Source organism: Ixodes scapularis, unplaced genomic scaffold, assembly GCF_016920785.2.
Source record: "Ixodes scapularis isolate PalLabHiFi unplaced genomic scaffold, ASM1692078v2 PGA_scaffold10__122_contigs__length_95168666, whole genome shotgun sequence".
Taxonomy (NCBI): Eukaryota; Metazoa; Arthropoda; class Arachnida; order Ixodida; family Ixodidae; genus Ixodes; species Ixodes scapularis.
The window spans coordinates 77,902,115-77,926,731 of NW_024609836.1; the positions used below are offsets into that span (position 1 = coordinate 77,902,115).

At 45.0% G+C, this 24,617-nt stretch overlaps 1 protein-coding gene across 1 annotated transcript in view; it reads left to right on the plus strand.

Annotated features, from left to right (window-relative positions):
* The first annotated feature begins 6,638 nt into the window (after positions 1-6,638).
* The window catches only part of LOC115328567, an 89,133-nt gene continuing 71,154 nt past the window's right edge, over positions 6,639-24,617 (plus strand). Inside the window, exon 1 of the mRNA XM_042288696.1 lies at positions 6,639-6,705. Within this exon, the coding sequence (XP_042144630.1) occupies positions 6,639-6,705 (67 nt within the window). The remainder of the gene's footprint in view (positions 6,706-24,617) is intronic.

A 24,617-nucleotide genomic window follows, 5' to 3' on the forward strand; every position in this document is an offset into this window, starting at 1 on the left:
GTAATCATTTGATTTCTTTTATTAGGCAGTAATCACAAGAGTAATCTGATTACTTTCTGATGTAATAAAATTACTTGTAACCGTTACAATTTGTCCACGGGACCCCCCCCCCCCCCGGCACACGCCTTTTTTTTATGAAATAACAAAAATAAAATTTGCATTTCTTTTTTTTTCGATCGGAAAAAAGAAAGATTTTTGCGGAGCTATAGGAAACGAGGTCAATCTCTTTCTATGCACAGTTTCTGTGGCATGTCCTTTTTTTTTTTTTTCGAGCTGGGACCGGGAGTGGGAAGCCCCAGGAAAGCCACAGTGCGTGACAAAGGCCATTCAGGGCGAAGTTTGAGGAAGCAGAATGTAGCTTTGTGAGTCCTTCGTTCAAACTAGCCCCCTCACGCACACACACACAGAAATAAAAAAAATTAAAAAATCCTGATTAGGGTACCCCCTCGCAGCCCATAGGAGAACCAGATCCGAAGAATGCCTAAAGCGGATGCAAAATATAACAAAGGCATTTGAAATATTTCCCCATTTCCCCTATGTGGTCTTTGTGACAAGCAATGTTTCGAGTTGAGAAGTGGTCGGGCGATCTCTTCCGCTAATGGATACTACACATGATCCATTTCAAATCCTGGAGCTGCTGCTCTTTTGTATAACATGCGAGTTCATCCAGGTGTGAATAATAAAATGAGCGACGCAAACTTTGAGCGACAACCCTTGCTCAAGCTTAACAAGATCTAGAACCCCCTCCGCTCCCCCCCCCCCCCCCCTCCCACATACACACACACCGGCGAACGCCCAAATCATTAAACGTCTTCAAACGAATTCTATGCTTGTGTCCGCATTGTGAAGGTGCAACGACCACGAAGAGGGAGCCAGTTTTTCTTCAATACTTGTGCAATTCTGAAATATAGGTTGGAAGCAGTTCATTGTTATGACTCTAAAGATGTGTCTTCACACAATAAAGTAATCGGAAAAGTAACGATTACTTCTTTAAGTAATGTCCAATTACTTTTGCCGTCGAGTAATCAAGTAATCTAATCGAATACTGTTAGCCAAGAGTAATAGTAATTATAATTGATTACTTTTTTTTAGTAACGTGTACAAGACTGTGCACACATCAGGGACTCAATCTAAGCGGTATTTGAGCAAAGTATAAATATCGTTGAACCGCCCTTTACGGAGAAACGGAGCATGAGTGGTGTTGGCTCCGTCTTGTGGCGTTTTTGTGCAACAGCTCCATTAGTATCCGAATACGTGCAAATAGCAAGGCGTGGCGACGCAATATTGACTTCGCCGCTGAGCATCTCGCTCTTGATAATCCCTTATCGGTTGGCGTTGGCCGTGACCTAGTGTAGGCTATACTCTGTTTCACCTTGTGTTGTACCTCAGGAAAAACTACGAGCGCGAGCTCCTTGCTCTAGGGCACATCTCGGAGGCACAAGCTCTCGCGCAACAAGGGCAGATGCCAACGCTATGAGCTCGCGCTTCTAGCCTTCGCTGCGGTACAACATAAGGTGAAACGGAGTATAGGTATCAGAGGCTACAACGGCCGTCGCGTACAACACAGAAACGGATAACGCTAACTACCGGGGACATCGGCACGTCACGAATGACGCAAAGACTATAATGCGTCATTCGCGACATTAGACGCAGTGTGCTGCCTTGGTATAAGGATGCGCTCTCTCGACGTTCATACAATGGTGTTTTGTGTATGTTTAGAGGGCGGAAAACCCGTCAACCCCAATGGGCGTCCGATGTCTCCGCTGTAAATGGGAAATTTAGCCAGTGCGGTACGCCGCCGCTAACCTGGGGGCTTGTACGTGCATCGCGCGGTTGTGATACACGACGGCGCGCCGATACGATGCTTATTGAAATGTCAAAGGGCATTCAGAAGTGGGGACGGAGCCCCGCATCTCAAGGCTCCGCAGCGCGAGGTTTCGCTTCACGCGCTGTCCGAGCTGGGGTACGCGAAAGTGACTGGATCCTATTAAAGTAGCGCCAAGCTCCCCGTATTGTCGTCATATTACACTCTAGAAAAAGCCCGTGCGTCTGCTTTCCCGCACAACACTGGGAGAGCCAATCACCGCAACTTACGGAGGCAGCTCAGTGAATGACGATGCCGAAACATCTGTTTAGACGAAAAAAACGAAGCCTGAGTTGTGACATTAAGCAATGCAAGCGTGACGTTTTGCTTTGCTGAATGTCGCAACTCTGACTGCGTTTTTCGGTGTAAGCATATGTTTCGGCATCGTCATTCGCTGAGCTGCCTCTGTAAGTTGCAGCGACTGGCTCCCCGAGTGTTGTGCGGGAAACCAAACGCACGGGCTATCTTTAGAGTGGTATAGTATTGTTGCGCAGTTCGGTGCACGCCATCTCAATATTATGTGCATCGCCGGAGAGACTTCTCATTAGTGGTTAATATTTTAAGAGAGGCGAACCAGTCTGGGAATCCGTCTGTGTGAACGACGTCCTGTTTCTGCTTAACAGCAACCTCGACAAGTGAAACATTGTGTGAATGTCCGTTTTCTTATTCCAAAAAGTTGGCACTCGTTTTTTTTTTTTTTTTTTTTTTAAGTGCGTATATGGTTCCGACTCCCGAGTGTGCAGTTGAGGGTTAGAGCTGTTGTCATTATTGAATAGTGCGATATTTTCCCAATGGTGTACTGGTGCCTTATAGACGAGTACTTCACTGTGGAGAGTGAGTGACTTTCCTCTCCCACTTTTTTAAAATTGTTTGGCCTAAATACAATGGCCCAATGTTGTCAGTCCGTCCTTTGTTAATTTGAATGTTTATAAAAAAAACGTGTCCCCTTGAGATGGGTTTCACAAAGTAAAAAGGAAAGTAATATTAAAATTTCGTTCCAAATTTTGTAAGTGACACGGACTCCCAAGACGATCTTATAATTATCTGCGATCATCTTTCCTGCGATGCGAAATGACTGGAAAAAGGATCGAATATTACATAAATACGATGAAACAGAAAACGATAAAAAGACTTTCACCGTATTTTCATACGAAGAGTATCTTTCGCAAAGCGAAGCAGACGCGTTATAGGTTACAATACAGATAGTTTTTTTTATTTTTTTTATCTACGCTTCATTTCATTATGTATAATAATATGTCGATTGAGGGTGGGATGTGGTTACGAATTTTTCAGATGCGGTTCGGACGCGGATACAAATGTTTACGAACATTGCGGGTTCTTTCGGATGCGGATGTGAAATCTGTAGATGACAATCGGATGCGGATGATCAAACTCTTCTCCGCGCAGAGCTCTACATACAATGCGTGAAATGCATTATAGAGAATCGTTGCGGAAATTGGTGTATCACGTGACAATTTAGCAGTGAAACGGAATGGTTGTATGCGCCTTGCAAGTGGGCGCATTTCGGTCTTCTGTGCATGGGAAAGGAGGTGTGAAGGTGGGAGAGGAGGTTATGCTAACTTCCGCCTCCTCGTGTGCGTGTGTGTGTGTGGGAAGGAGGGGGGGGGGGGTTCGCAGATGTAAACATCTCGGCGTCAGCAATGGCGGACGTGCTCTGGCAGCTGTGGCTCTAACTGTGAGTCCTTCGCGTGGTTGCTGGCGAAAAAAAAAAAAAAAAAAAAGAGAAAAGAACGTTCCGCTTCTGTCCTGTGGGATTTAGAGGTCGGCTCTGGTCTGGCGCTCTCCAAGGGGCAGTGTTACCAGGGGAAAGGGAAACGTGCTGCGTCCTCGGATGTGGTGGGCGCATTCACGACGGTGTGTCGCATTTTAAATTTCTGGGAGGATTGACAGATTGGGAGCTCTTTCTTGATTCGGGGGATGGCGGTGCATGTCCGTTCTTAGCTGGTGGAGTGATTTCTCCGGTTAATTCCCATGGCGAACGATACTCTAGCTATTAAATGGGTGCGTGGTTCTCTGCACCTTGCACCCTTCTTAGAGGGACAAGCGGCTCCTATCCGCACGAAACAGAGCAATAACAGGCCAGTGGTGCCCATAGATGTCCGGGGCCGCACGAGCGCCACACTGAAGCAAGCAGCGTGTTTTTATCCTTGTCTGTTAAAAGAGTAAGCTTAGAAAAAAGTGACTTGAGCAAATACAGAGGGCTAATTGAAGTCCATCGGATTACCCCCGAGCACGTGTTCGTCCGTTTAAATAACAGGGCATAGAAAAATAAGTTTCCACAAACGTTCGACAAAAATGAAAACAATAATGACTTCTTGGCTTCAACGAGTCTACAACATAACTTCCGCGATACGCTCGAAGCCGCAGACGAAAGGAGGGAACTTGCGGACGCTAACCACACTCCTCCTTGGTTGTTAGCAGCAAACCTGGGCGCGTCGGCCACCTCGCCCGTGAGTCCTTTGGCTTCGCTCCTTGATGCTTGTTTGCTAGTTGTTAGACAAAAACACATCTTGCCGCTCGAGTTATTTCGTCTGTCCACTCTGAAAGGCAAAGTCGAGCTTGCTCGTAAAGGTAAGACAGCAGTTGAATAGCAGACGACGCTCAGCTAGTCGTTAGACAAAAGCACATCTTGCCGCTCGAGTTATTTCGTCTGTCCACTCTGAAAGGCAAAGTCGAGCTCGCTCGTAAAGGTAAGACAGCAGTTGAATAGCAGACGACGCTCAGCTAGTCGTTAGACAAAAGCACATCGTACCGCTCGAGTTATTTCGTCTGTCCACTCTGAAAGGCAAAGTCGAGCTCGCTCGTAAAGGTAAGACAGCAGTTGAATAGCAGACGACGCTCAGCTAGTCGGTTGAATAGCAGACGACGCTCAGCTAGTCGTTAGACAAAAGCACATCTTGCCGCTCGAGTTATTTCGTCTGTCCACTCTGAAATGCAAAGTCGAGCTCGCTCGTAAAGGTAAGACAGCAGTTGAATAGCAGAGGACTTTGCAAAGCAGCAGACGACGCTCAGATGGAGGGTCTCGGCGACCCACTATCTTTCCACTCTAGCCAATCAGAGCTCAGTGTTCTGACGTCACCACAACCCCTGCGCAAGAAACAGGCGAACTTACCCTCCACATAGGCCACGTTCACGTCAGGTCACGTGGCGTCGATTTCCCGCTCCAATAATTGGAGAAACAAAACTGACGTTTCGACTAGAGGACATGAACTTTCCGGCTAACTTTAGAGGGGAAACTGAGTTGACGTATACGTCACGTGCCGTGACGTTGCGTGACGCCACTTTTCTCGCTAATTCTAGCGGAAAATGGGAGGACGGACGGAGGGACGGACGGACAAAATTTTGACATTGGGGGTAGCGTAAAAAAGCATTTCGTGCTTAACAAAACAGAACATTATGAAGATCCGTCCTCCACGCGCACTTCGCCGTGCTCTGGGAATCGGTGCACGATCTGTTAGAAATGGGCGCAGCGAAGCTCGCTTCTACACTCTGAAAAACGTTTGTGCGTCTGCTTTCCCGCACAACACTCGGAGAGCCAATCACCGCTACATACGAAGGCAGCTCAGTGTATGACGATGCAGAAACATAAGTTTAGACCGAAAAACGCAGTCTGAGTTGTGACATTAAGCAATGCAAAACGTCACGCTTGCATTGCTTAACGTCACAACTCAGACTGCATTTTTTGATCTAAACATATGTTTCGGCATTGTCATGCGCTGAGCTGCCTCCGTAAGTTGCGCTGATTGGATCTCCGACTGTTGTGTGGGAAAGCAGACGCACAAACATCTTTTAGAGTGTATATACTCCGGTTCATATACTCTAAGAAATGCCTGCGTCTCTACTTACCCTCAAAACACTCAAAGAGCCAATCTCTGCGATTCATGAAATATGCTCAGCGAATGATGAGGCGGAACATCTGTTGAGACCTTAAAACAAAGCCCACACACTCAATGCAAGCATGACGTTTCGCATTGGGTAATGCCACAGCGCAGACTTCAATTTTAGGTCTAAACGGACGTTGCGCCTCATCAATCGCTGAGCTGATTTCCTATATCGCAGAGATTGGCTATTTCAGTGTTTTTCGGGTAAGTAGATGCGCAGACGTTTCTTAGAGTAGAAACATTCACAACGCAACGATATTCTACAATTTCAGGTAGCCAGTCGAGAAGCGCAAAAGCGCATATTCACGGAGATATTGGCGTCTTTCTGCGTTTAATATCAACGGCCATATACCAATCACGCTGACTGAATGCTCCGTGTGAACCTGCGCTCTTTTGTGTGTGTGTGTGCGTGATCGGCTCATTTTGCAATATCAGACGCGACAAGACAAGGAGCGCCGTGACGATGCATTTTCGGCGCTGCTTCGGATTGGCTCGGTCGAAACAATACGGTTCCGCTAGGACTTAGGGTGAAACAAGTTAACTTGGCACCGCTATCAAATCGGAAGTTTGACAGGAAATGTGATTGGGCAAGCGGAGGTGTTACCTTCGTGAGCGCAAGCCAGCGATTCCGTTACCTAGCAGCGCTTCTTTTGTGACTTAAGATTATTTCTAGGCATTTTCTCTGATATAAAACTTGCTACGCAATCACGCAAAAAAGTAACGCAAATCCCCCCCCTAAAAAAATATAAAAAAATAAAAATAACGGCCCTTATCGATCTTATCAGAGTGACGTGAGTGACGGTGAACGCAGATATTAAGCGTCGGCGAGCTTACAACCAGCTCAGAGAGAGATATCCGTTCACACAGAGAAAATGGCCTCCCGAATCTGGAACGGCGTGGTTTTGGTGACCCTTCTGTGCGCCGTCTTCGTCGAACGGGGTAAGTCCTTGCACGCATTTTCAATTGTTGTCCCCACGGCCAAGCGTGCCGAATCACTGGTCTGTGTACATCTGCGCGGCGTAGGACATTCCTCAAGAGAGGACGCTACTTTTTCGGTATGAGCAAGAACAAATTTACGCACTATATACGCAAAAGATGGTCGACTATCACGTTGTTGGAATTATTTCGAGCCCATCTTGAAAGCTGGGGTCACACTGCTTATGCATCATACAAGAGACAGGCTGCCTACAGAATCGAACGCGAGTCACCTCGAGATCCGTGCTTCGAATGCTTGGTAAGCGGCATTCGAACCACGGATACCTCGACTCGTGTTTGCTGACTATCCTCTGTTTGATGTAAGAGCAGTTTGACCCCGCGGCTATAAAGAACGACGCGTAAAACGCAAAAAAAAGGGTCGGGAAATGTAAGCAGACTCCAAGTTGTCTAGGGCTCCTCGATTTCTGTCATCTCTTTTACCGGGCTTTATAAATATCTTAGTTAGTAATATGCTGCTAAAAGGCTTAACATATTTATTTTTTAAAGCTTTGCTAGGTGCCTCTAGGTGGCTCAAGGCGCCGCGCGATTAAAAAGTTTCAGCTCCCTTTAGCTATCCGTAGTAAGCGGTCACAAGCGGTTGTAATGCTGTTGGTCACGAACTCAAACGCGAATGTGTGAATCAGCGTTAACGTCAGGCAACAAAGCTCGCAAGTGATCTACAAGCGGAGATGTGACATCCGTCATCGAAAGGTCTAATCGCTCGGTTCAGCATCCGACATTGCACAACCGAGATTCTCTTCAGCGATTATTTCCGCTTAGCATGGGAGTGCATCTACGTGTCTTCATATATCTTCAATTGTGTTGCGTGCTTTGTTTTACAAATCAAGAAGGGTGTAGCTCGATTGCCCCGCGTGCAGAATCTCTGTCGCAAAAGCCCCGCGTCTTTAGCCCTACGTTTCAAAAACCCGAGTTAAATTTCCCGTCTTGTATTCCCCGCATGCCAAAAGCCCCATCCTCACTGTCCCCGTCCCCCCTTCACCCCGCACCAAGCAGCATTTTTTCCTGTCCTAACCTAATTAATATTCTTAGGGTCTACAAAGAGTTTTTTTTTTTTTTTTTAAGTGAAAGAAAGAACAAACTAAGGCTAACATGAAGCGGCGTAAAAACTTAGAATGACGTACAAGTGGACAATTGCACAAATCGCATCACCAGCGAGGCACTCTCTAAAATCATCTAGGCTAGGTATTGATCATGACGATGTCGAGTCAATTTGGTGCTCAGTTACTTTATCTGAGAATTCGTCGTACGCTACCGGAACGTTTTATCGGCCACCGAATTCAGATTTAAAGCCGTTACAGTCGTTGTTTGAAATCGATTGGGAGGCCTCTCGGCACCCTATTTTACTTGCAGGTGACTTTAACCTGCCAGAATTGAAATGGAATGATGGCACTAGTTTATGCAAAGTTAATAGTCGCATTAACCTAGAAATGAAGAACATCGTAGATACTTATAGACTGTTACAATATGTAAAAGGATCCAACTCGGAATAATAAGATATTAGACCTTTTGTTTTGCAGTTCACCCAACCTTATAGATTCCGTCACCATTATACCAAGAATAAGTTATCATAAAGCCGTAATTGCAAGTGTCAAATCAGGAATCATTCGACCGACGACATGCGCATCAAGGAAAGTTTTTTTCTTCGAGAAAGGCGACTATACTAGTATATCTCAGCAGCTGCTTTACCACTTGCCGGTCTTTGAATGCCTAGCTGAAGATTACGACGTCCACAAATTATGGTGTGTATTAAAGAACAAGCTGCTCGAACTTATGAACCGTTATGTTCCAAGCATAGATTCTACCAGACTCAAAAAAAGAAAAAAAACCCTGGGTGGCTTCACGTATTCTAAGGATAATTAGAAAAAGATGGAGAGCATTTCTCAAGTATAAGAAAGCTAGAAGTAACAATCACTTGAAGAGATTATCTGAAGTAGCGCGCAGGAGTATAAATTATCTATCAAAATTGCGAAAGAAGGATACTTTAAAAGACTTAATGACAGGATGAAAACTAGTCCTAAACCTTTTTGTCAGTTCATAAAAGGCTGTGGATTAGATGTCTTAGGAATAAACGAAATTGTGCACAACCATCGTGGCCTCTTAGACGATACTGAAAAGGCTACGTGCTTGAATGATTACTTTCAATCTATCTTCCTACCTAAAGATAGCAGCTGTCCTCCAGCACATGCAAGTGTCATCCCGTTAATGGAGCCAGTTGATCTAAGCGTGAAGGGCATCGAGTTGCTTTTAAGAAACATTGACGAAACTAAGGCAAATGGCCCTGATGGTATTTCTCCACGTATACTAAAGCGTTGTGCCGGACCTATTTCATTGTTTCTTTATGTAATCTACGAAAAGTCACTCTCCACTGGTATCCTACCAGACGATTGGAAAATCGCCCATGTTGTTCCTATTCATAAATGTGGTTTAAAAAAAGAGGTTTCAAACTACAGGCCAATATCACTAACAGCCATCTCATGCAAAATTATTGAACATGTTTCATATACAGGAATAATGAAACATATAACGAACGACAGCATACTAATTAATCAACAACACGGGTTTCGTAAAGGCCTATCTTGCACGACACAGGTCGTAGAATTTTACCATGAACTGGCGTCCAATGTTAACAATGGAGGGCAAACGGATTGTGTTTTTCTAGACTTCCGTAAGGCGTTCGACACTGTGTCGCATCCGCTCCTTCATAGTAAACTAGAGTCGTTAAACTTAGACTCAAGTGTGTTCCGATGGATCGAAAATGATTTATTTCAACGTCGGCAGTGTGTTGTCTTGAACGGAAAAAGTTCGGAGTATGTTAACGTAACGTCAGGAGTCCCACAAGGCTCGGTCCTGGGACCACTTTTGTTTTTGATTTATGTAAACGATATTTCCGTGGGAATTTTCTCCTGTATACGGTTGTTTGCTGACGACTGCGTTGTGTATAGGAAAATTAAGGACGAACAAGATGCTGCTACGTTGCAACGAGACTTGGATTGTATTAATACTTGGTGTTCCAAGTGGCAGATGAATTTAAATCCAAAGAACTGTGTACACCTGAGTTTTACCAAGAGAAAGAAAAAAAATTTAAAGTACTTATTAGATAGATAACGCCCTAATAAATAACAAAACTACCTACTAGTACCTTGGTGTCACAGTGTCATCCGACTGTTCTTGGAATGCTCAAGTTGATGATGTCATCCTAAAAGCTGGGAGGGCGCTCAATTTTATTCAACGGAGTTTGAAATGTTCTCAACCTGAATTAAAGAAAACCGCGTACTTAATATGTGTTAGGTCGATTTTAGAATATGCCTGCGCCGTCTGCGACCCTCCGCACATAACCTTGATTGATAAATTGGAAAGAATTCAAAATAGAGCTGCTAGGTTTGTACTGGGTCGTTATGGGCGGTGAGAGAGCTGCACTAAAATGAAAAGCGAATTGAATTGGGAACTACTTTCTTCTCGACGAGAAAAGTTGAGACTGAAGTTTTCATTTCTCATATATAATATTAAAACTTGCAATAACAGAGAGGTATATTTAAAACACCCACATTATGTTTTTAGGCGAACTGAACATGCTTTCAAAATCCGAGAGTACCACGCCAGGACGAACCTGTATGCAAATTCTTTTTTTTTTTTTTTTTTGTTAAAACCATTGCAAAGTGGAATAGGCTGTTTGAAGACCAGGTGTGCACTACAAATGAAGATGTATTTTTTTCGAAACTGTAACCCCCCTGCAATAACGCCTCCGGGCAATGCGGGGTAAGCTTTGAATAAAGAATGAATAAAGAAACTACTCTCTCACGGAGGTATATCGGACGCAGAATTATAAATTTTATCTATGTAGGGGTTAAAAATAATTTTTGAAGCACGTAAGAAGAATGGAACTGGTGTTTGGTGCTGCGATAAGTATATGACGCCATGAGCTCCGGGTTAACAGTTGGTGAATGCAGGCGTGCTTCAGAGTCGATAACTGCCTTCGCTCAATGCTTACTCATAAAAGCTGTAACTTCAATTTTTTTTTTCCAGTGACTGATATTTCCTGCCTCTTTTTTTCACTTCTAACGTCGGAGGACGGGAATGTGGTTAGCGCAACCCTGAAGAACGGAAAGCTTCATTTAGTTATTCCTTACTTGATTGTCGGGTGCGGCAATATATTACGTCACGCAGGCTCACGTGCTCACTTAGATTCTTCCAGTTAAAAGCAGAATGCTCTACCGTCACGGTGTGGACCCGGCCGCCTGATACCGAGGATTCGTGTCACGGGCTTTTGAAACTGCGGCTTTTGAAATCGGGGCAAAACATGACGGGGCGTTTGCCGCGGGGCACTTGACAAGGGTCTTTTGACATCGGGTGCTTTCGTGCACCACCCATCGGGAGGTTAGTCCTCCCCCTTTGGCGTTTCTTCTATCCTCTCTGGATGATGAATTTAGTCAGCACAGCACCACTTGCACCGAGTAGACGTTAATCACGACGTAGTGATTAGACGAAGGCACGTATATATGCAGCTCATTCAGACTATCCAGACGGAAGCAGGGAGGGCGGGTCCTGCAGCACGATCTTTCGCTGCACGCGCTCCGAGCTGCACTGCGCAACGCAGTCAACCACCGATCCCCCCGTACATTTGCAGCCTTGCAAAATAAAATGAAATGAATGAATAAATGAATTTATTACATCAGGATGGCTCTCTGGCCAATATGGGGGAAGGGGAGGACGGTGGGGGCAGTCCGCAGTTCGTGTTCTGCTGACGAGCTGGGCCTTCCTGGCAAAGTCCCATAGTGCTAGCAGCGTTGCGTGGGCGTGGTCATTGGGATATATCCATTCGTGGAATGTCTGGGCTCCTGGTGGCTTGTGCTTGTTAAAAACGCCAGAACCGGGTTGTCCTGAGGTGCGGAAATGCAAAGCTTAAAATCTCGTGGTTTGAACGAATCCGAAACGTCGAGCCGAACTGAAAATCCAGGCAAGCCGTTGGCTTCGCTCTGTTCTACGTAGGATGCCTTCCTCGTACGCTGCTTAACTTGCAAGCGCGTTCTCTTAAGGGGATATACTCGGGGACATTTTTTTTTCTCGTACATATACGTACAAAACGCGAAGGCCACGCGAGCACTGCTGTGATCGGCACTCAATGCGCGCGAACTCAGGGGACCCATAGCTTTGGCTTCACTGCCATAAATATGTCATTTACCTGTGTCGCGTCGGAGGCTACACAAGTGTCACCCGGGGCAACTGGTGTATCCAGATTCCAGAGTGCCTCCAACCGCTTCATCGGGGTCACGTGCCGCCGCCGTACTTTGAATGCCAGCTGCCAAGAGGAAGCGTCGATTCTCGATTGTCTGCACAAATCCCCGAGCTTGGCGCGGCCTCTCCTCCCATTATGTTCCTCATTGCGCTCTAGTTCACGCATGCGCACGACCAATCCATTTGCGCGGGAGGTGCACGCCGTTAGATTGCAAACGCCGTCCGTGGTTCAACCTGCACCCTCTCTTTAATCTAGGCACTCCAAGGGAAACGAGATGAGGCTTTCTCGGCATTCTGATTGCGTGGTGCGTCTACACTCTAAGAAATGCCAGGGCGTCTACTTACCCACCAAACACTCGAAGAGCCAATCTCTGCGATCTACAAAATCAGCTCAGCGAATGATGAGGCGGAACATCTGTTTAGAGCTCAAAATGAAGTCTGCGCTGTGGCATCACGCAATGCAAGCATGACGTTTTGCATTGCGTAATGCCATAGCGCAGACTTAATTTTGAGGTCTAAACAGATGTTCCGCCTCATCATTCGCTGAGCTGTTTTCGTAAATCGCAGAGATTGGCTCTTTGAGTGTTTGGCGGGTAAGTAGACGCGCAGGCATTTCTTAGAGTGTAGAGGACAAAGATAAGGAGCCGGTAAATACGAAAGTGCCAGGTATGAACGGTAATGTCGGCGGCTTTGCGAACCTGTTCCAACTTTTATCCACTGGACTAATGTTACACTGCGAGATTAGGTTTACGGGATAAGGAAAACGTAGCAAGGTTTTTATGGCCGCATACCCCCAGGATTGTTTAGTTTCGCTTTAGCACCTCTGTCTGGCGAGCTTATGTAGGCATGAGCGCGATTAAAAAACTGTGTAACAAAAGTGTAACATTCGAGTGCGATTTAAAGTTCCCAACTTGAACAAATACGTATAAAAAAAGAAATTAAATTGATTGTATTTGTTGTAGCCGCAGTGGACGAGGCAGGAGACAGAGCGACTAACGCAACATGTTTCTTCGGCAAGTGCGGCCGTATCAAGAACACTGAGCTTTGCGTTCCCAGCGCTTTTATAGATAGGCGATAGCCACGATAGGGGGGACGGGTGACGTCACGGCGCGTCTGCAGGACACCACATTCCTTCCCCCTTAATTACGTTACACAGTCTCTACGGTCTGTACCAATCAGGGGGCTTCTTAGTACGGGTACTGCGTCGCAGAGCTTCTGGCTGTTGAGGCGACGCAGCAGCTCGATGCGGTGACTGCGATGTGCAACTTGGGTGCCGGATTTGCGCCCCGCTGATCCGAAAAAGGCGCATCTTCAGGTGGCTCATGTGTTGGTGCTGCAGAGTTTGGAGTCTCCGTCGTTGGCAGGGGAGACCTCGTGGTAGATGGCTCCGGCATAAAGTCTGCAATTGAACTTTGAACCGAACACGGAAACGCACTCGGCACAGTTTCGGTACTTTCAAAAGAACACGGACGCAAATTGTCTGCATACACAAACCTGTTTTCTTGTCCCACACGAATGATATGGGTGGAAGCACTGCACCGCTTTTCTACAACGCCCGGCAACCACTTCGCATCACCAGGACGAAGACCTTGTACTAGAACGCGGTCTTGCACTTCGAACGATGTCCACGGGCCTCTTCGTTCGTCTGCTGTCCTCTTCGCCCTGGAGAACCGCTCGTGCATGCGACCCTCCAGGCTTGGTTGCAGGAGGCTCAGACGTGTGCGAGGTTTCCACGAGAGAAACAGCTCCGCAGGTGTCCGCCCCGTAGTAGCGGTAGGCGTGTTCCAATACCTAAAAAGGAACAGGTCGACCCGATGCTGTAAGGGCTTCTTGATACCTGTTTTTCTCTCGTCGAGAAGCTGGCGCAGCAGGTCTCGCTTTACAGTCTGCACACAGCGCTCGGCGCTCCCGTTCGAGGCCGGATGGTACGGTGGAGTCCTTGTATGACGCACTCCGTTCTTTTGCAAAAAGTCCGCGAAGGTCCTTGCTGTAAATTGGGGCCCGTTGTCCGTAACCACTTCTTCCGGAAGCCCATACGATGCGAAGACACTCCGCAGTTTTTCGATGGTCTTGTCCGCTGTTGTTGACGTCATCACAAACACCTCTACCCACTTCGAATGGGCGTCAACAAGCACCAGCAACCACTGGTTGTCCGTGAAACCAAAATCTAGGTGAATTCGCTGCCATCTGCGAGTCGGCCAACCAGGGAACGCGAAGCTCAGTCGCTTTGCTGTACAGGTAAAAGAACGCCTGTTTTTACGAGTGGCTGCAGCTCTAGTGACACGGCTACCCTCAACGCGAACGGCACTTGTCGGGCTTTGCAAAATACCGGTGTGCTACCCTCTTTCAGAACCAGTTTGATCGGGCTGCCCTTGATCTGTCCTAGCGTAGGCTCAAAAACCTTAGCATACTTTTCAAGCAGCGCCGCCACCTTGTCTATTCACACTCCATGCACGCTAGTCCAGTCTAACTTCAGAGCCGCCAGCCAATCACGTCCCAGCAACGCCGTGTTGCTATTGTCGTGTGTCTTCACGACAATCAATGGTAGATGCTCGCGCTGACCATTATGCTCGACGAGAACAGAAAACTTCCCAGCCACTGTCAGTGGTGTTCCGCCGTACGTTTTTAGCTTCAGGGGGCTCGGCTCTAAAGGTAGAGAGGGCCAGTACTCCTTATACAATGCTTCCGGTACAATTGAGACCGACTAACGAAACATGTTTCTTCGGCAAGCGGGGCCGTATCAAGAACACTGAGCTTCGCGTTCCCAGCGCTTTTATAGATAAGCGATAGCCACGATGAGGGGGGGGGGGGGGGAGGGGGGGTGACGTTACGGCCCGTCTGCATGACACCACAGTATTGAAGTACTTGGACCGACCACGGCGGACATGTACGCTGGATCCACAAACATCCGGGAAAAGCTTCAACGACAACAATCCCACCGACCAAGTGACCGCCAAGGGCGAGCTCGGCAGTACATAGCCCTAGCAAAACTCTCCGAACTGCCCCGACGCAGCGTTGCTGGAACGCTCCCGGGCCAAGGCCGTCTGCCCACGACCGGCTGGCTTGCTGAATAGAATATGGCCGCGCGACCCTTGTGGACCCTTCCCGTATGAATAATTGGGGTTGTGTAGATATTTATACAGCGTCTAGTTGGTCAGCCATTTCAAAGTTGCGACGAGTCTCCCAGCTGTAGATGAAAAATTTAGCCAGTGCAGTACAACCGCTTGCCTGGGGTTTCAACGTGCACCTTGCTGTAGTGGTACTCGACCGCACGCCGGTATGATGCTCATCCAGATTGTCACACATAGTCGCGATATATATCAAAGGCTTTTAATGTGTACTTCCTGCTTTTTTACTAAACCGTCTGTTTAACAGAGCTAATTTATCTGCCACACTGGAATGTTATATATTGAATTACTAACACGTGTCTTTTTATATGTTTGTTTGTTGATGAAGTGATAAATTTCTTTTGTGACCTGCCGCTGTTGCCACTTGGGGACGAGGGTCAGTGACTCGTCAAGCTGCGCAAATGCAGCTTTTTTCCTCAGTCCCCCTCCATCATGTACTTGTACTTAATGGAAACATAACTATTCCTGTTCTTATATTATGACATCCTTTTGGCCTTCCGGACGGCTTAAGAGAAATTTTTTGTTCCTTTGCATGCATTCTTTAAGCGTCCCCCAATTATTTTTTTTTCTTTTTGCATAAGAATACGTAGAGAAATAGATGGCTGATCAGAGAGCTAGCATATGCCCCACACTTCTGAAATACCTTTTATCTCTCCCCATGGGCCCTGACAACGTAAGAATTGGAAGGCGTGGCAATTTCCGGGTGCCTTGTGATCACTCATCAGCCAATCAAATTGCGGTATTAGCCTGCACCAACGCTGAAGAGCCAATCCCGAGGCAATAGGCGAGAATGTAGTGAGCCATGCCCTACGTTTCTTTAGTTGACAGTGATCATAGGCTAAATATGACTTCTCGTGTTGATACGCATGTTTAAAGTATTATTCCACCCACTTCAACCCTAGAAAAACAATACCGGGAAATATTACTCGTTGAAAATGTCACAATGAGTTCATTTTACATTTTTTGTTGTAAGGTTCGTCGGGAAAACAACGCTGCGATGCCGAAAGATATCGGGGATGTTTCAAGGGGGCCATGGACCAGATCACATTTCCAGATGGTACAGAGGAACAACGGTTCGCTAAAGATTGCAAGTGAGTACAGTTTTTGAAGTTCCATCGTGAAGATAGGAGCATCATCTTAAAGACTGAGAGCCCGAAAAAAGATGATCCAGATACTCTCAGAAAGGCACTCGAGCAAAAGTATAAGCCCATTTTTTTACTCGTAATCGCGCAGCCTAATCGGCAGATAAAATATAAAAATCAACTAATAAAATAATTACAATTGAGGGAGAAGTTAATTTATAAAGTAATCAAGCATATAAATATACCCCCTGCTCTTATATAATTCTTGTGGCTTTTTTTAATGATCTAGATTGTTTTAATCAAGAGAAGGAAGATAGTTAAAGGAAAACTCATTCATGAAAATCAACACCACTAAGAAAATGCAATAGGAAAAGCGATCAGGCTTATACCCACCAAATACGACATTAAGCTCGCTGTCGGCAATTTGCGACAAGGACACTTGATCAACCTGAGTGAAGGAGCGCGGGAACACCGAGCGAAGATTTTGTTCCTAATGATTTAAGGAAAACTCAACGTTGATATTACAAAATATATGAGCTTCTCAGTCGCCTAAATACCCACTCTTGTCGGGCGCATTCATCAACTGGAGTATTAAGTACGACTAGAGACATGCAAGTAGTCATCTTTCCTCGATCCGTCGTTAAATCGAAGAAATTGCCTGCATCGCTAACAAATTAAGACTCTGTTGACTACTTCATTGACGGGATATACTTTCTTTTCAATGTAAACTGTTTAATTTTGTTTTGAGTGTATGTGTGCCTTCGTGTCATTATTAGATTGTAAAGAGGGTGTAAAATTGTTAAATGTCATGAATCGATCACCTTGCCGTTTCTTTCTTTACAATATACTTCATTGATGTGAGGGTGTGAGTATCTATAAATAAATTAATATTCTCATAGAAGAAGTGAACAGCTATCGATATGTCTTAAACAAGTGTTTCAAGGAATGACAGGAAAGCACAACTGCTAAAATATTTCTGCCGCACACATCATGCGGTTTTCACGTATATAAAACCTCGAAAACCAATTACCAAAGATATTTAGAAAAAAGCTATAAATAACACTCTTCGTTGTGCCCATTTTAGAACTGTGAATATAGGAACTTTTGCAAGTGCCAGTGTGTGTTTTATTGAGTATATGGTTCACTGATGTCTCCTGTTCCAGACTCCAAATTATCCTTTTCAAGATGCCACAGATTGCCTTCTTTAAAACTGAAGTTGAATTTTGGTGTGCCAGAAATCGTAATTTTGTCATCGCGCTCGTCAGAACGTCAAGAAGTACACTTGTTCATTAGTTCTGTGACTAATTTGACCGATGTTTTCAGGGTTTCGGAGTCCGTCGATTCTTGCACAAAATACATGGAGATTGGAGGATGCTCGGACGAACTAAACCAAAAGCTCCAATATCTGAAAAGTGATTTTGCTTCACTCCGTTCCCACTTGTGCGACCCAAACCTCAATACAAGTGAGTTCAACTTACTCAAAGTGTATTAGGGTCTGTACGTTTTGTTTTGATATCAGCCCTTGGTTAGCACTCGTGCACAACTGTTACAATTAAATTTTTGCGATTCTAGCAAGCTGCGTCATTACGGTTTGATATCAGCCCGAAACGTGAACTTTCGTCGGTTATTTGATTGGCTCCACCAGGCGGTAGCGTCGAATGCGGTCGGACTTAGAGCGAAACGATGTGCAGAATAATCAATACCTGTGGAAAGCCTGCTCTACTTCCATGCAACGTCATTGCACCCGGATTCACCCGACTTTGCAATTGGGCCTGAGTCCGACGCCCAGCGTCCTTCGCCGCGTTGATTGGCCACGAGGCACAGCCGAACGCTGATGCAGCTCTCGTGTCCAATCAGCTTCTACGCTTGATCTCACTGCGATGACGTCAAAATCCTATTGCGCAATTTTTTTGATTTCTCTAAGCGTTGTTGGCTTGGCCCGAAAAATTGCAGCGGTCTCCAGTCGGTTTTCGCCGCCGCCAGGAGAACCTCCCATGAGATCATAGTCATTGATAGAAACGGGGAGCTTAAGATATTGAGGGCGTGACTTCTTACATTACCGCTTAACGCTACGGTATGCCCGGAACATCACACAACTCTGCGCTTCTTCAGATGTCAGCGGCTTTAGTGCGCTCCGCACAGCATGCATTGATGTCATATCGGGGGCCATTGTGGTGTCGCTGCTACTGACCACGTACATTGCAGCATACACTTTACGCCACCGAGTTTGTTCACTTCGACAAGAACAATGACGAATTACCACCAGTATGGTGCAATGATGTCATGTGCAAGCCACTTATAAGTTAAGTGAGCAATGTATACGTCACACGACGCAGCGCGAACACGACATCGACGCTTTCCGCTATTTACTAAGACAGGGTATCGACGTGCGCCAATGTTTTATCCCTTAGATTGAAGCTCCACATAAGCACTCTAAACAAAATGACAAGTTTTGACAAAAACGATTCAATTGTTGGCGAGAAATATTAAAGGAAACTAAAACACTTCTTGAAAAAAAAACGAGTTAGAGGTGAATTGTGGCGTATTTTTATCCTGTGAATCTGAATATCACATCCGTTTTCCCCGAAGATGCAGGTAAAAGCGAGAAAACGCGAAAAACCTCCGACCAGTCGGGACATCATAAGATGATCTTTCAGCCGCCAAGCGCGTGCCGCTCGTGTGGGCAGCGCGTGCAATGACAAGCTTGCCAGGTGTATTTTTCCCCACTGACACCAGCCGTGACGTCGCTTTCTGGCCTTTCTGAAAATAGCAAGAGTGCGCGTGCATAGCTTTGACAGGCGCAGAAGATGCGCGACAGCAGAGGTTCCGAAATCTCCTAGTTTGACGTCACGCCCCGGGAAGGAGGGACTTCGGCGGTACTTTAAAAATTAATTTCTGAAGCCTCCGCGCACCAAATTGAAAAATAATCTCGCTATTCTTTATCCTGGAGGTCGAATGAAGGCCATTGAACTCTTTTTTCTCAAATACAAAACCGCTTCAGTTTCTCTTTAAAAGCCATCAATCGCACGTTCTTGCTCGCAGGCTGTGTACTCATGAAACTCTCTCTCTCTCATAAGCTACAGTGCCCTTCGAGTGGAAAATGTGGAGCTTCTTCGCGCAAGAATGTTTATAAGAAAAAAAGAATGTCTGTAATTAGCTTGAACAATTCTTGCATTTCTAGGTGTGCTCGAGTGGAATCAATGCCTGAATGAAAGTGCCTTCCAATCCTGCTTGGAGCTTGTGCCACAAGACGACTGCAAGTATGGACAATTAAAAGAGAGGGAGTAATTTAAGGTGGCGGCTGCACGATGAGCGGTTTTAATGCTTAATCTAAGTTCAGTTGTAATGGCTAAGAACTACGTATGCATAAACCTGCGTACAGAGTTTTTGAAATTCGTTTAATGAGAATATTCGAGCTAAATACCAGAAAGAGATAGAGGATACATATTTGGTAATCTGCTGAACCGCTTGGTTTTATGTTGATGAATATATATATATATATATATCATAACTGTTCTTTATTCTCGAACCATAGCTCACGCGGTAAAGAATGTTTAAGAGCAAACAAGACTCTTTTTATATTTTTATTATCACCTAAATCTGTTTTCAGATATGATATAATGAGTCAGCAGAAGGGTGCATCAGCGGCTCTTTTTGGTAAACAATTTACCACTATTAGGTGAATATGAGATAAGAAACGAGTCAGTAAACTTTTTCAGAATAATATTTTTTTTTTAAGCCAGTAGAATTTTGCTTTAAGGTTCCGGGAGTCTTGACCTTGAGGGGATATCTTTCGCACATATTAATAGGTAATTATTGCCTGCACTAAAATAATAATAATTATCAGTGGCCTTTATCTCTGAAGCCTTACAATGCATGTGCTGCTTTATTTAAAGAACGATTTCTTTTTAATTTGCTAAGACACTAAGAAGAAATTTTGGAAAGTCGTGTAGTGTATTAATGTCTTAACTGAATATAGCGTAAAAGTTGACGTAACCTGACTTAATGTCACGTGATGTCAGATCACATGAAATCAATTTTCCCTCTAGATTTAACGGAAAAATTGTCATCAGGTGACCTCGGGTCACGTGATCTCTGGTCACACAAAGTCGCGGAGTCAGGTCGTGATGCCCAGTGACATCAAAATGTTTCGTGGCGTCACTTTTCCCGCTAAATATAGCGTTAAAATTCGCAAACTAATGAACAATCGGACGGATGGACAAGTGTTTGGGGTAGGTGATTCTGTTAAAAAGCCATACAAAATAAATTTGAATGAAGAAAAAGACAAAATAATTAAAAGTTTACTTTGAAATCATATTCTTAACCGCTTTTAATAGAGACGGCTAAGTTTTAATAGAGACGGGTAAGTTGTAAGTTTTGACTTATATCACCAAAAACCAAATACTGTTTGAGGCAACACAATGTGAAAGCATCATATATCGGATGAAATATTGACGATGTTTAAAGTGGTTAGGTTCATAATACTGTGGGAGGTTCCCCTCCGTAATTGTCCGCTCCATTTCTCTTCTCATTTCTCGCTGTAGGGGCGAGTATGATTGCCACATGAATGCGACCACAAAGTGTACTCCAAATAGTCCTGCAATGAAAGCCATGCACCACTCCTACAACATTGATCTTGTCCTGAGGGATTGCAGCAGAATCGACTGGAACGGCGGGAACATCAACACTCCTCTTGACTTGAAGAATTGCAGCAGGATCGACTGCAACGACGGGAACGGTGGCATCACCACGAGCCCGAAGATTTTGCTGACATTGGCTGCCTTATGCATTTCGCTCTTTCCTTTACGAAAATAAATGCTCCAGGCGGTTAGCCTCCGGCCTACTTTGTCCCTAAAATCATTTCTTATGTCATTCAAATATGTCACAATCATCTACATGGCTCAATTCGACAAGAGTGCGTGTTTTGTTGTTTTTTGCCCGTAAAAATAAACTGCGCGTCGCAGAAAGATGAAAATATTTGAGAACGTGACGCTAGGGTCGTGGGGACAAAATGCGAAAGTTTGAGAACGTGAGGTTACCTGGTTTAAAGGATACAAGAAAAAAAAAAAAAAGAAATTCTCGATGAGCCGAAGTCCCCCTACACCTATAGACCGACACGCTGTTTACAAACAAGCCGGCGTTTGCCCACACCAGGTGTGGGCACTGCGCATGCGCAGAAACCGAATTCGCGTGAAGTGAAGCGTCTGCGCATGCTCCGTGCCGTCGACAGCGCCACCACAGCTGCGTGACGTCAGGGCCGCGTGTTGGTCTATAGTATTCATCACAGCGATAATTGCCATTGTGGGCGCCTGTAGCATTTCTTTTCCTCAAAACACGTGTTAAGACAGGAATGAAACAATATGTTCTTTCTCGCTGACAAAGTGTGTTTCTTTTCATAACTTTCAACGCTATAGGCACCCATAATGTCATATTTGGGCTGCATAAATATGATGGTGGATGTCGGCGCCTAGAGAAAAGGTTTAAAGCGAAAGTATTAACTGTCCCATAAAGCGAAGCCGGTGTCTGTAGCAACGAAATGACAGCTAAATTCCATTGGCTGCGACACGTGATATCAGATGCTTCTTCACGGAAGTAGGCGGAGCGCTCAAGGTCAAAGCGGACGAGCCTCGGGAATAAGACACAAAGAAAAGCACAGCAACGCAGATGCATCGTCACGGAAGGCGTGAAGCCGGCGGGGATCGCTGCGCCTGCGCAGTGGGGTAGCGTGCAGCATGTCGCCGCCGGAGCGCCGTCTTCGATAAGAAGACGTGGCAGGCTGCTTGTAGGAGGAATGCGCTGCGTGTAGAAATGATTTCGTATTCCTTCACGTAAGCAGACTTAAGTGTCCTCCTGTGATTTTTTTTTCCCCCGTATCATTTGATCCACGGGAAACGTCATAACCTTGAACTTTCGCATTTTATCACAACCATATTCTGGAACATTCTCACGGAGGTTCAGCTTACTGCGATGCGTAATTTGTTTTTGCGGTCTTAAAAAACAATCGCGTTTCAATTTTTCGATTGGGCCCTGTATCGTCACTGACAACTTAAGGAACGAGAGGTGGGGCCTATCAAGGTCATGCTTCTGGCTTCGTGATTGGGTCTTTGACGTAATGATCGGTCTGAAGTCGCAATACGATTGGCTGGAAAGCGATTACCGGAGTAATATATGGCCGAAACTCGTTCACGCACTGGGCTTCTTGGGTTGTCGGTGCACACAGTAAACACACTTCAACGATGAAGCCTGCCTGGTAAGAGTTGTGATACTGTTCTTGCTAGGCACAAAGATATGACTCTTAGAGAGATTATGGAGGCTGATGCTATAAATAGTTCCGGCACGTGTTGTGTCAGTGTGGCGTCAATTGACTTGGCGGATAAGGAGTTGGCGTACTTGCGGTCCGTGGCAGGGCCACGGATTGGTTGAGATGTGGTGCGGTGACGCAGTGTGTTTCTACGCCGAGGTTCTTGAATTAAATCAGTTGAAAGTTAGCACTCTGTGGTGTCTGTCCTTCCTATGTCCCCGTCTTCAAAGCACAATCATGTTTTCTAACGTACCGTACCAACTTGCCCAACAGTCAGCACTTGCTAAAAAGTGCTATTGTGTTTTAAGCAGCTCGCACCAAATATTTTCTTGAAATACATAGGTTCATGGAAATTATTATGTAGATGTTGGCTGGCAGTCATGGTGAGGCCAATCTTTAATGCCAAGTGGTCCACTTATTCAGAGTTAATTGAGTTTGTAAATATTGTAGGTCGCAAAATAAATTTTTATGGTACGCAATGGGCACAATCATCCGTAATGACTAGCTCTACCTAGGGGAACTTCATATGTTTACTACGGCAAGATGGTTTCGAAAAACAAAGTATTTAGTTTATTCAACTCCTGCACTAACCTTGTCTTTAGAAACTTTTTATATTCTTTGCGATGCTGAGATAAGATTCTGGAAATAGTTTTTCTAGAACTACTCTAGATATTTCCAGTTCATCATTTTTCTCGCAAAGCATTCGAGAGAGCCAAACCCTGTAATGTACGGAGGGAACTCACAGAATGATGCGACTGACAGTTTGGAACATTCGGCACTGTAACAGTAATAATGACATGTCACTTATGTAATGTTCATTATCGCAGATCAAACTGCTTTTTCCGTCTACACTCATTTTCAGTAGACTCATTCAGCGAACTCCCACCTGAGACTGCAGCGCTGGGTTCTGCAAAGTAATTTGAATGAATATAGATGCAACAGGTTTCTTTGAGCGTGCGTCTAACACATATTCTTCATATTGAATCTGCTAACTGTATTCATGTCCATGTCCATAATTCCACATTCCAGCTTATTTTTATTTTGACATTTGAGTTTTCTTCAGTACTTTTCTCAACATCTGTGCTTGCTGAGCCGTACTCAAGTCCATACATCTTGTCTTTCGCTATTACATTAATATATAAAACTGTTGATGCCGAGTGAGAATTCAAGGTACCGAATCTGTCGTGCGAGCTAAATAAGAACCAATAAAAAGCTCTACAAAGGAAATTTTGTTAAAGGATGCTGTATGGGCATTAGAATAGCACATGCCATGCTAAAAAAAAATACAAATTCTTGTTAGGTATGCGAGGATGACAGTGCTGTGCTGTTTCTGATGTGTCACAAAAAAAAAAAAAATCAGTGCCATACAGTGTTCCTTATGGAAGTACAAACTGTTGAATTCGAAGCCCAGAAGTTTTATTCAAGAATGTTCCTCAATACAAATGTATTTAGAGATCTGAGCCACTGACTCATACATGACTATGTGGCAAACATTAATTTTCATGTGGATTATAGTTTACAAGGTCTAGTCTGCATTGATTTATTGCATTCATGCTGAAACTGGGAGGGTTTCTCTGGGTATGAATAAAGAGATAAACATTTCTTGAAATCAAAACATTTGAGAACGGACAAAAGGAAGGATCTGAGAACGGTATCTTAGATTCTCTTCTTTTTCTTACAGTATCTCTAATGTTCACTTTATTTCACCTGATGCATTTAGTTTTTAGCGCAGCTCTTAGCACCCGTTTCCGCGTTTCGCGGCGTCGCTGTCGGCGTAACCACCCAACTAAACTTGGCAGGAAATTGAATTAATGTTGTGGTCATGTGACGTTAATATTTCCGCTAAGTCTAGCTGAGAAACTGAATTTTTTTATGGCTGACGTGACACGGTCATGCGACGTCATTTTCCCTGCTACTTTTAGCGGAAAAACTGCATTTGTGTTGAGGTCATGTGACATCAATTTCTGCGCTAAATTTAGTGGGAAACTTAACCAGCTAAATTTAGTGGGGAAATTTTCCCGCTAAATTCAGGGAAGTTTCCTGCTAAATGGGAGGGAGCAGAAGAGGAGGAGGGGAGGGGGAGGAGGGGCACACCTTCCCATCCTCCTCTTC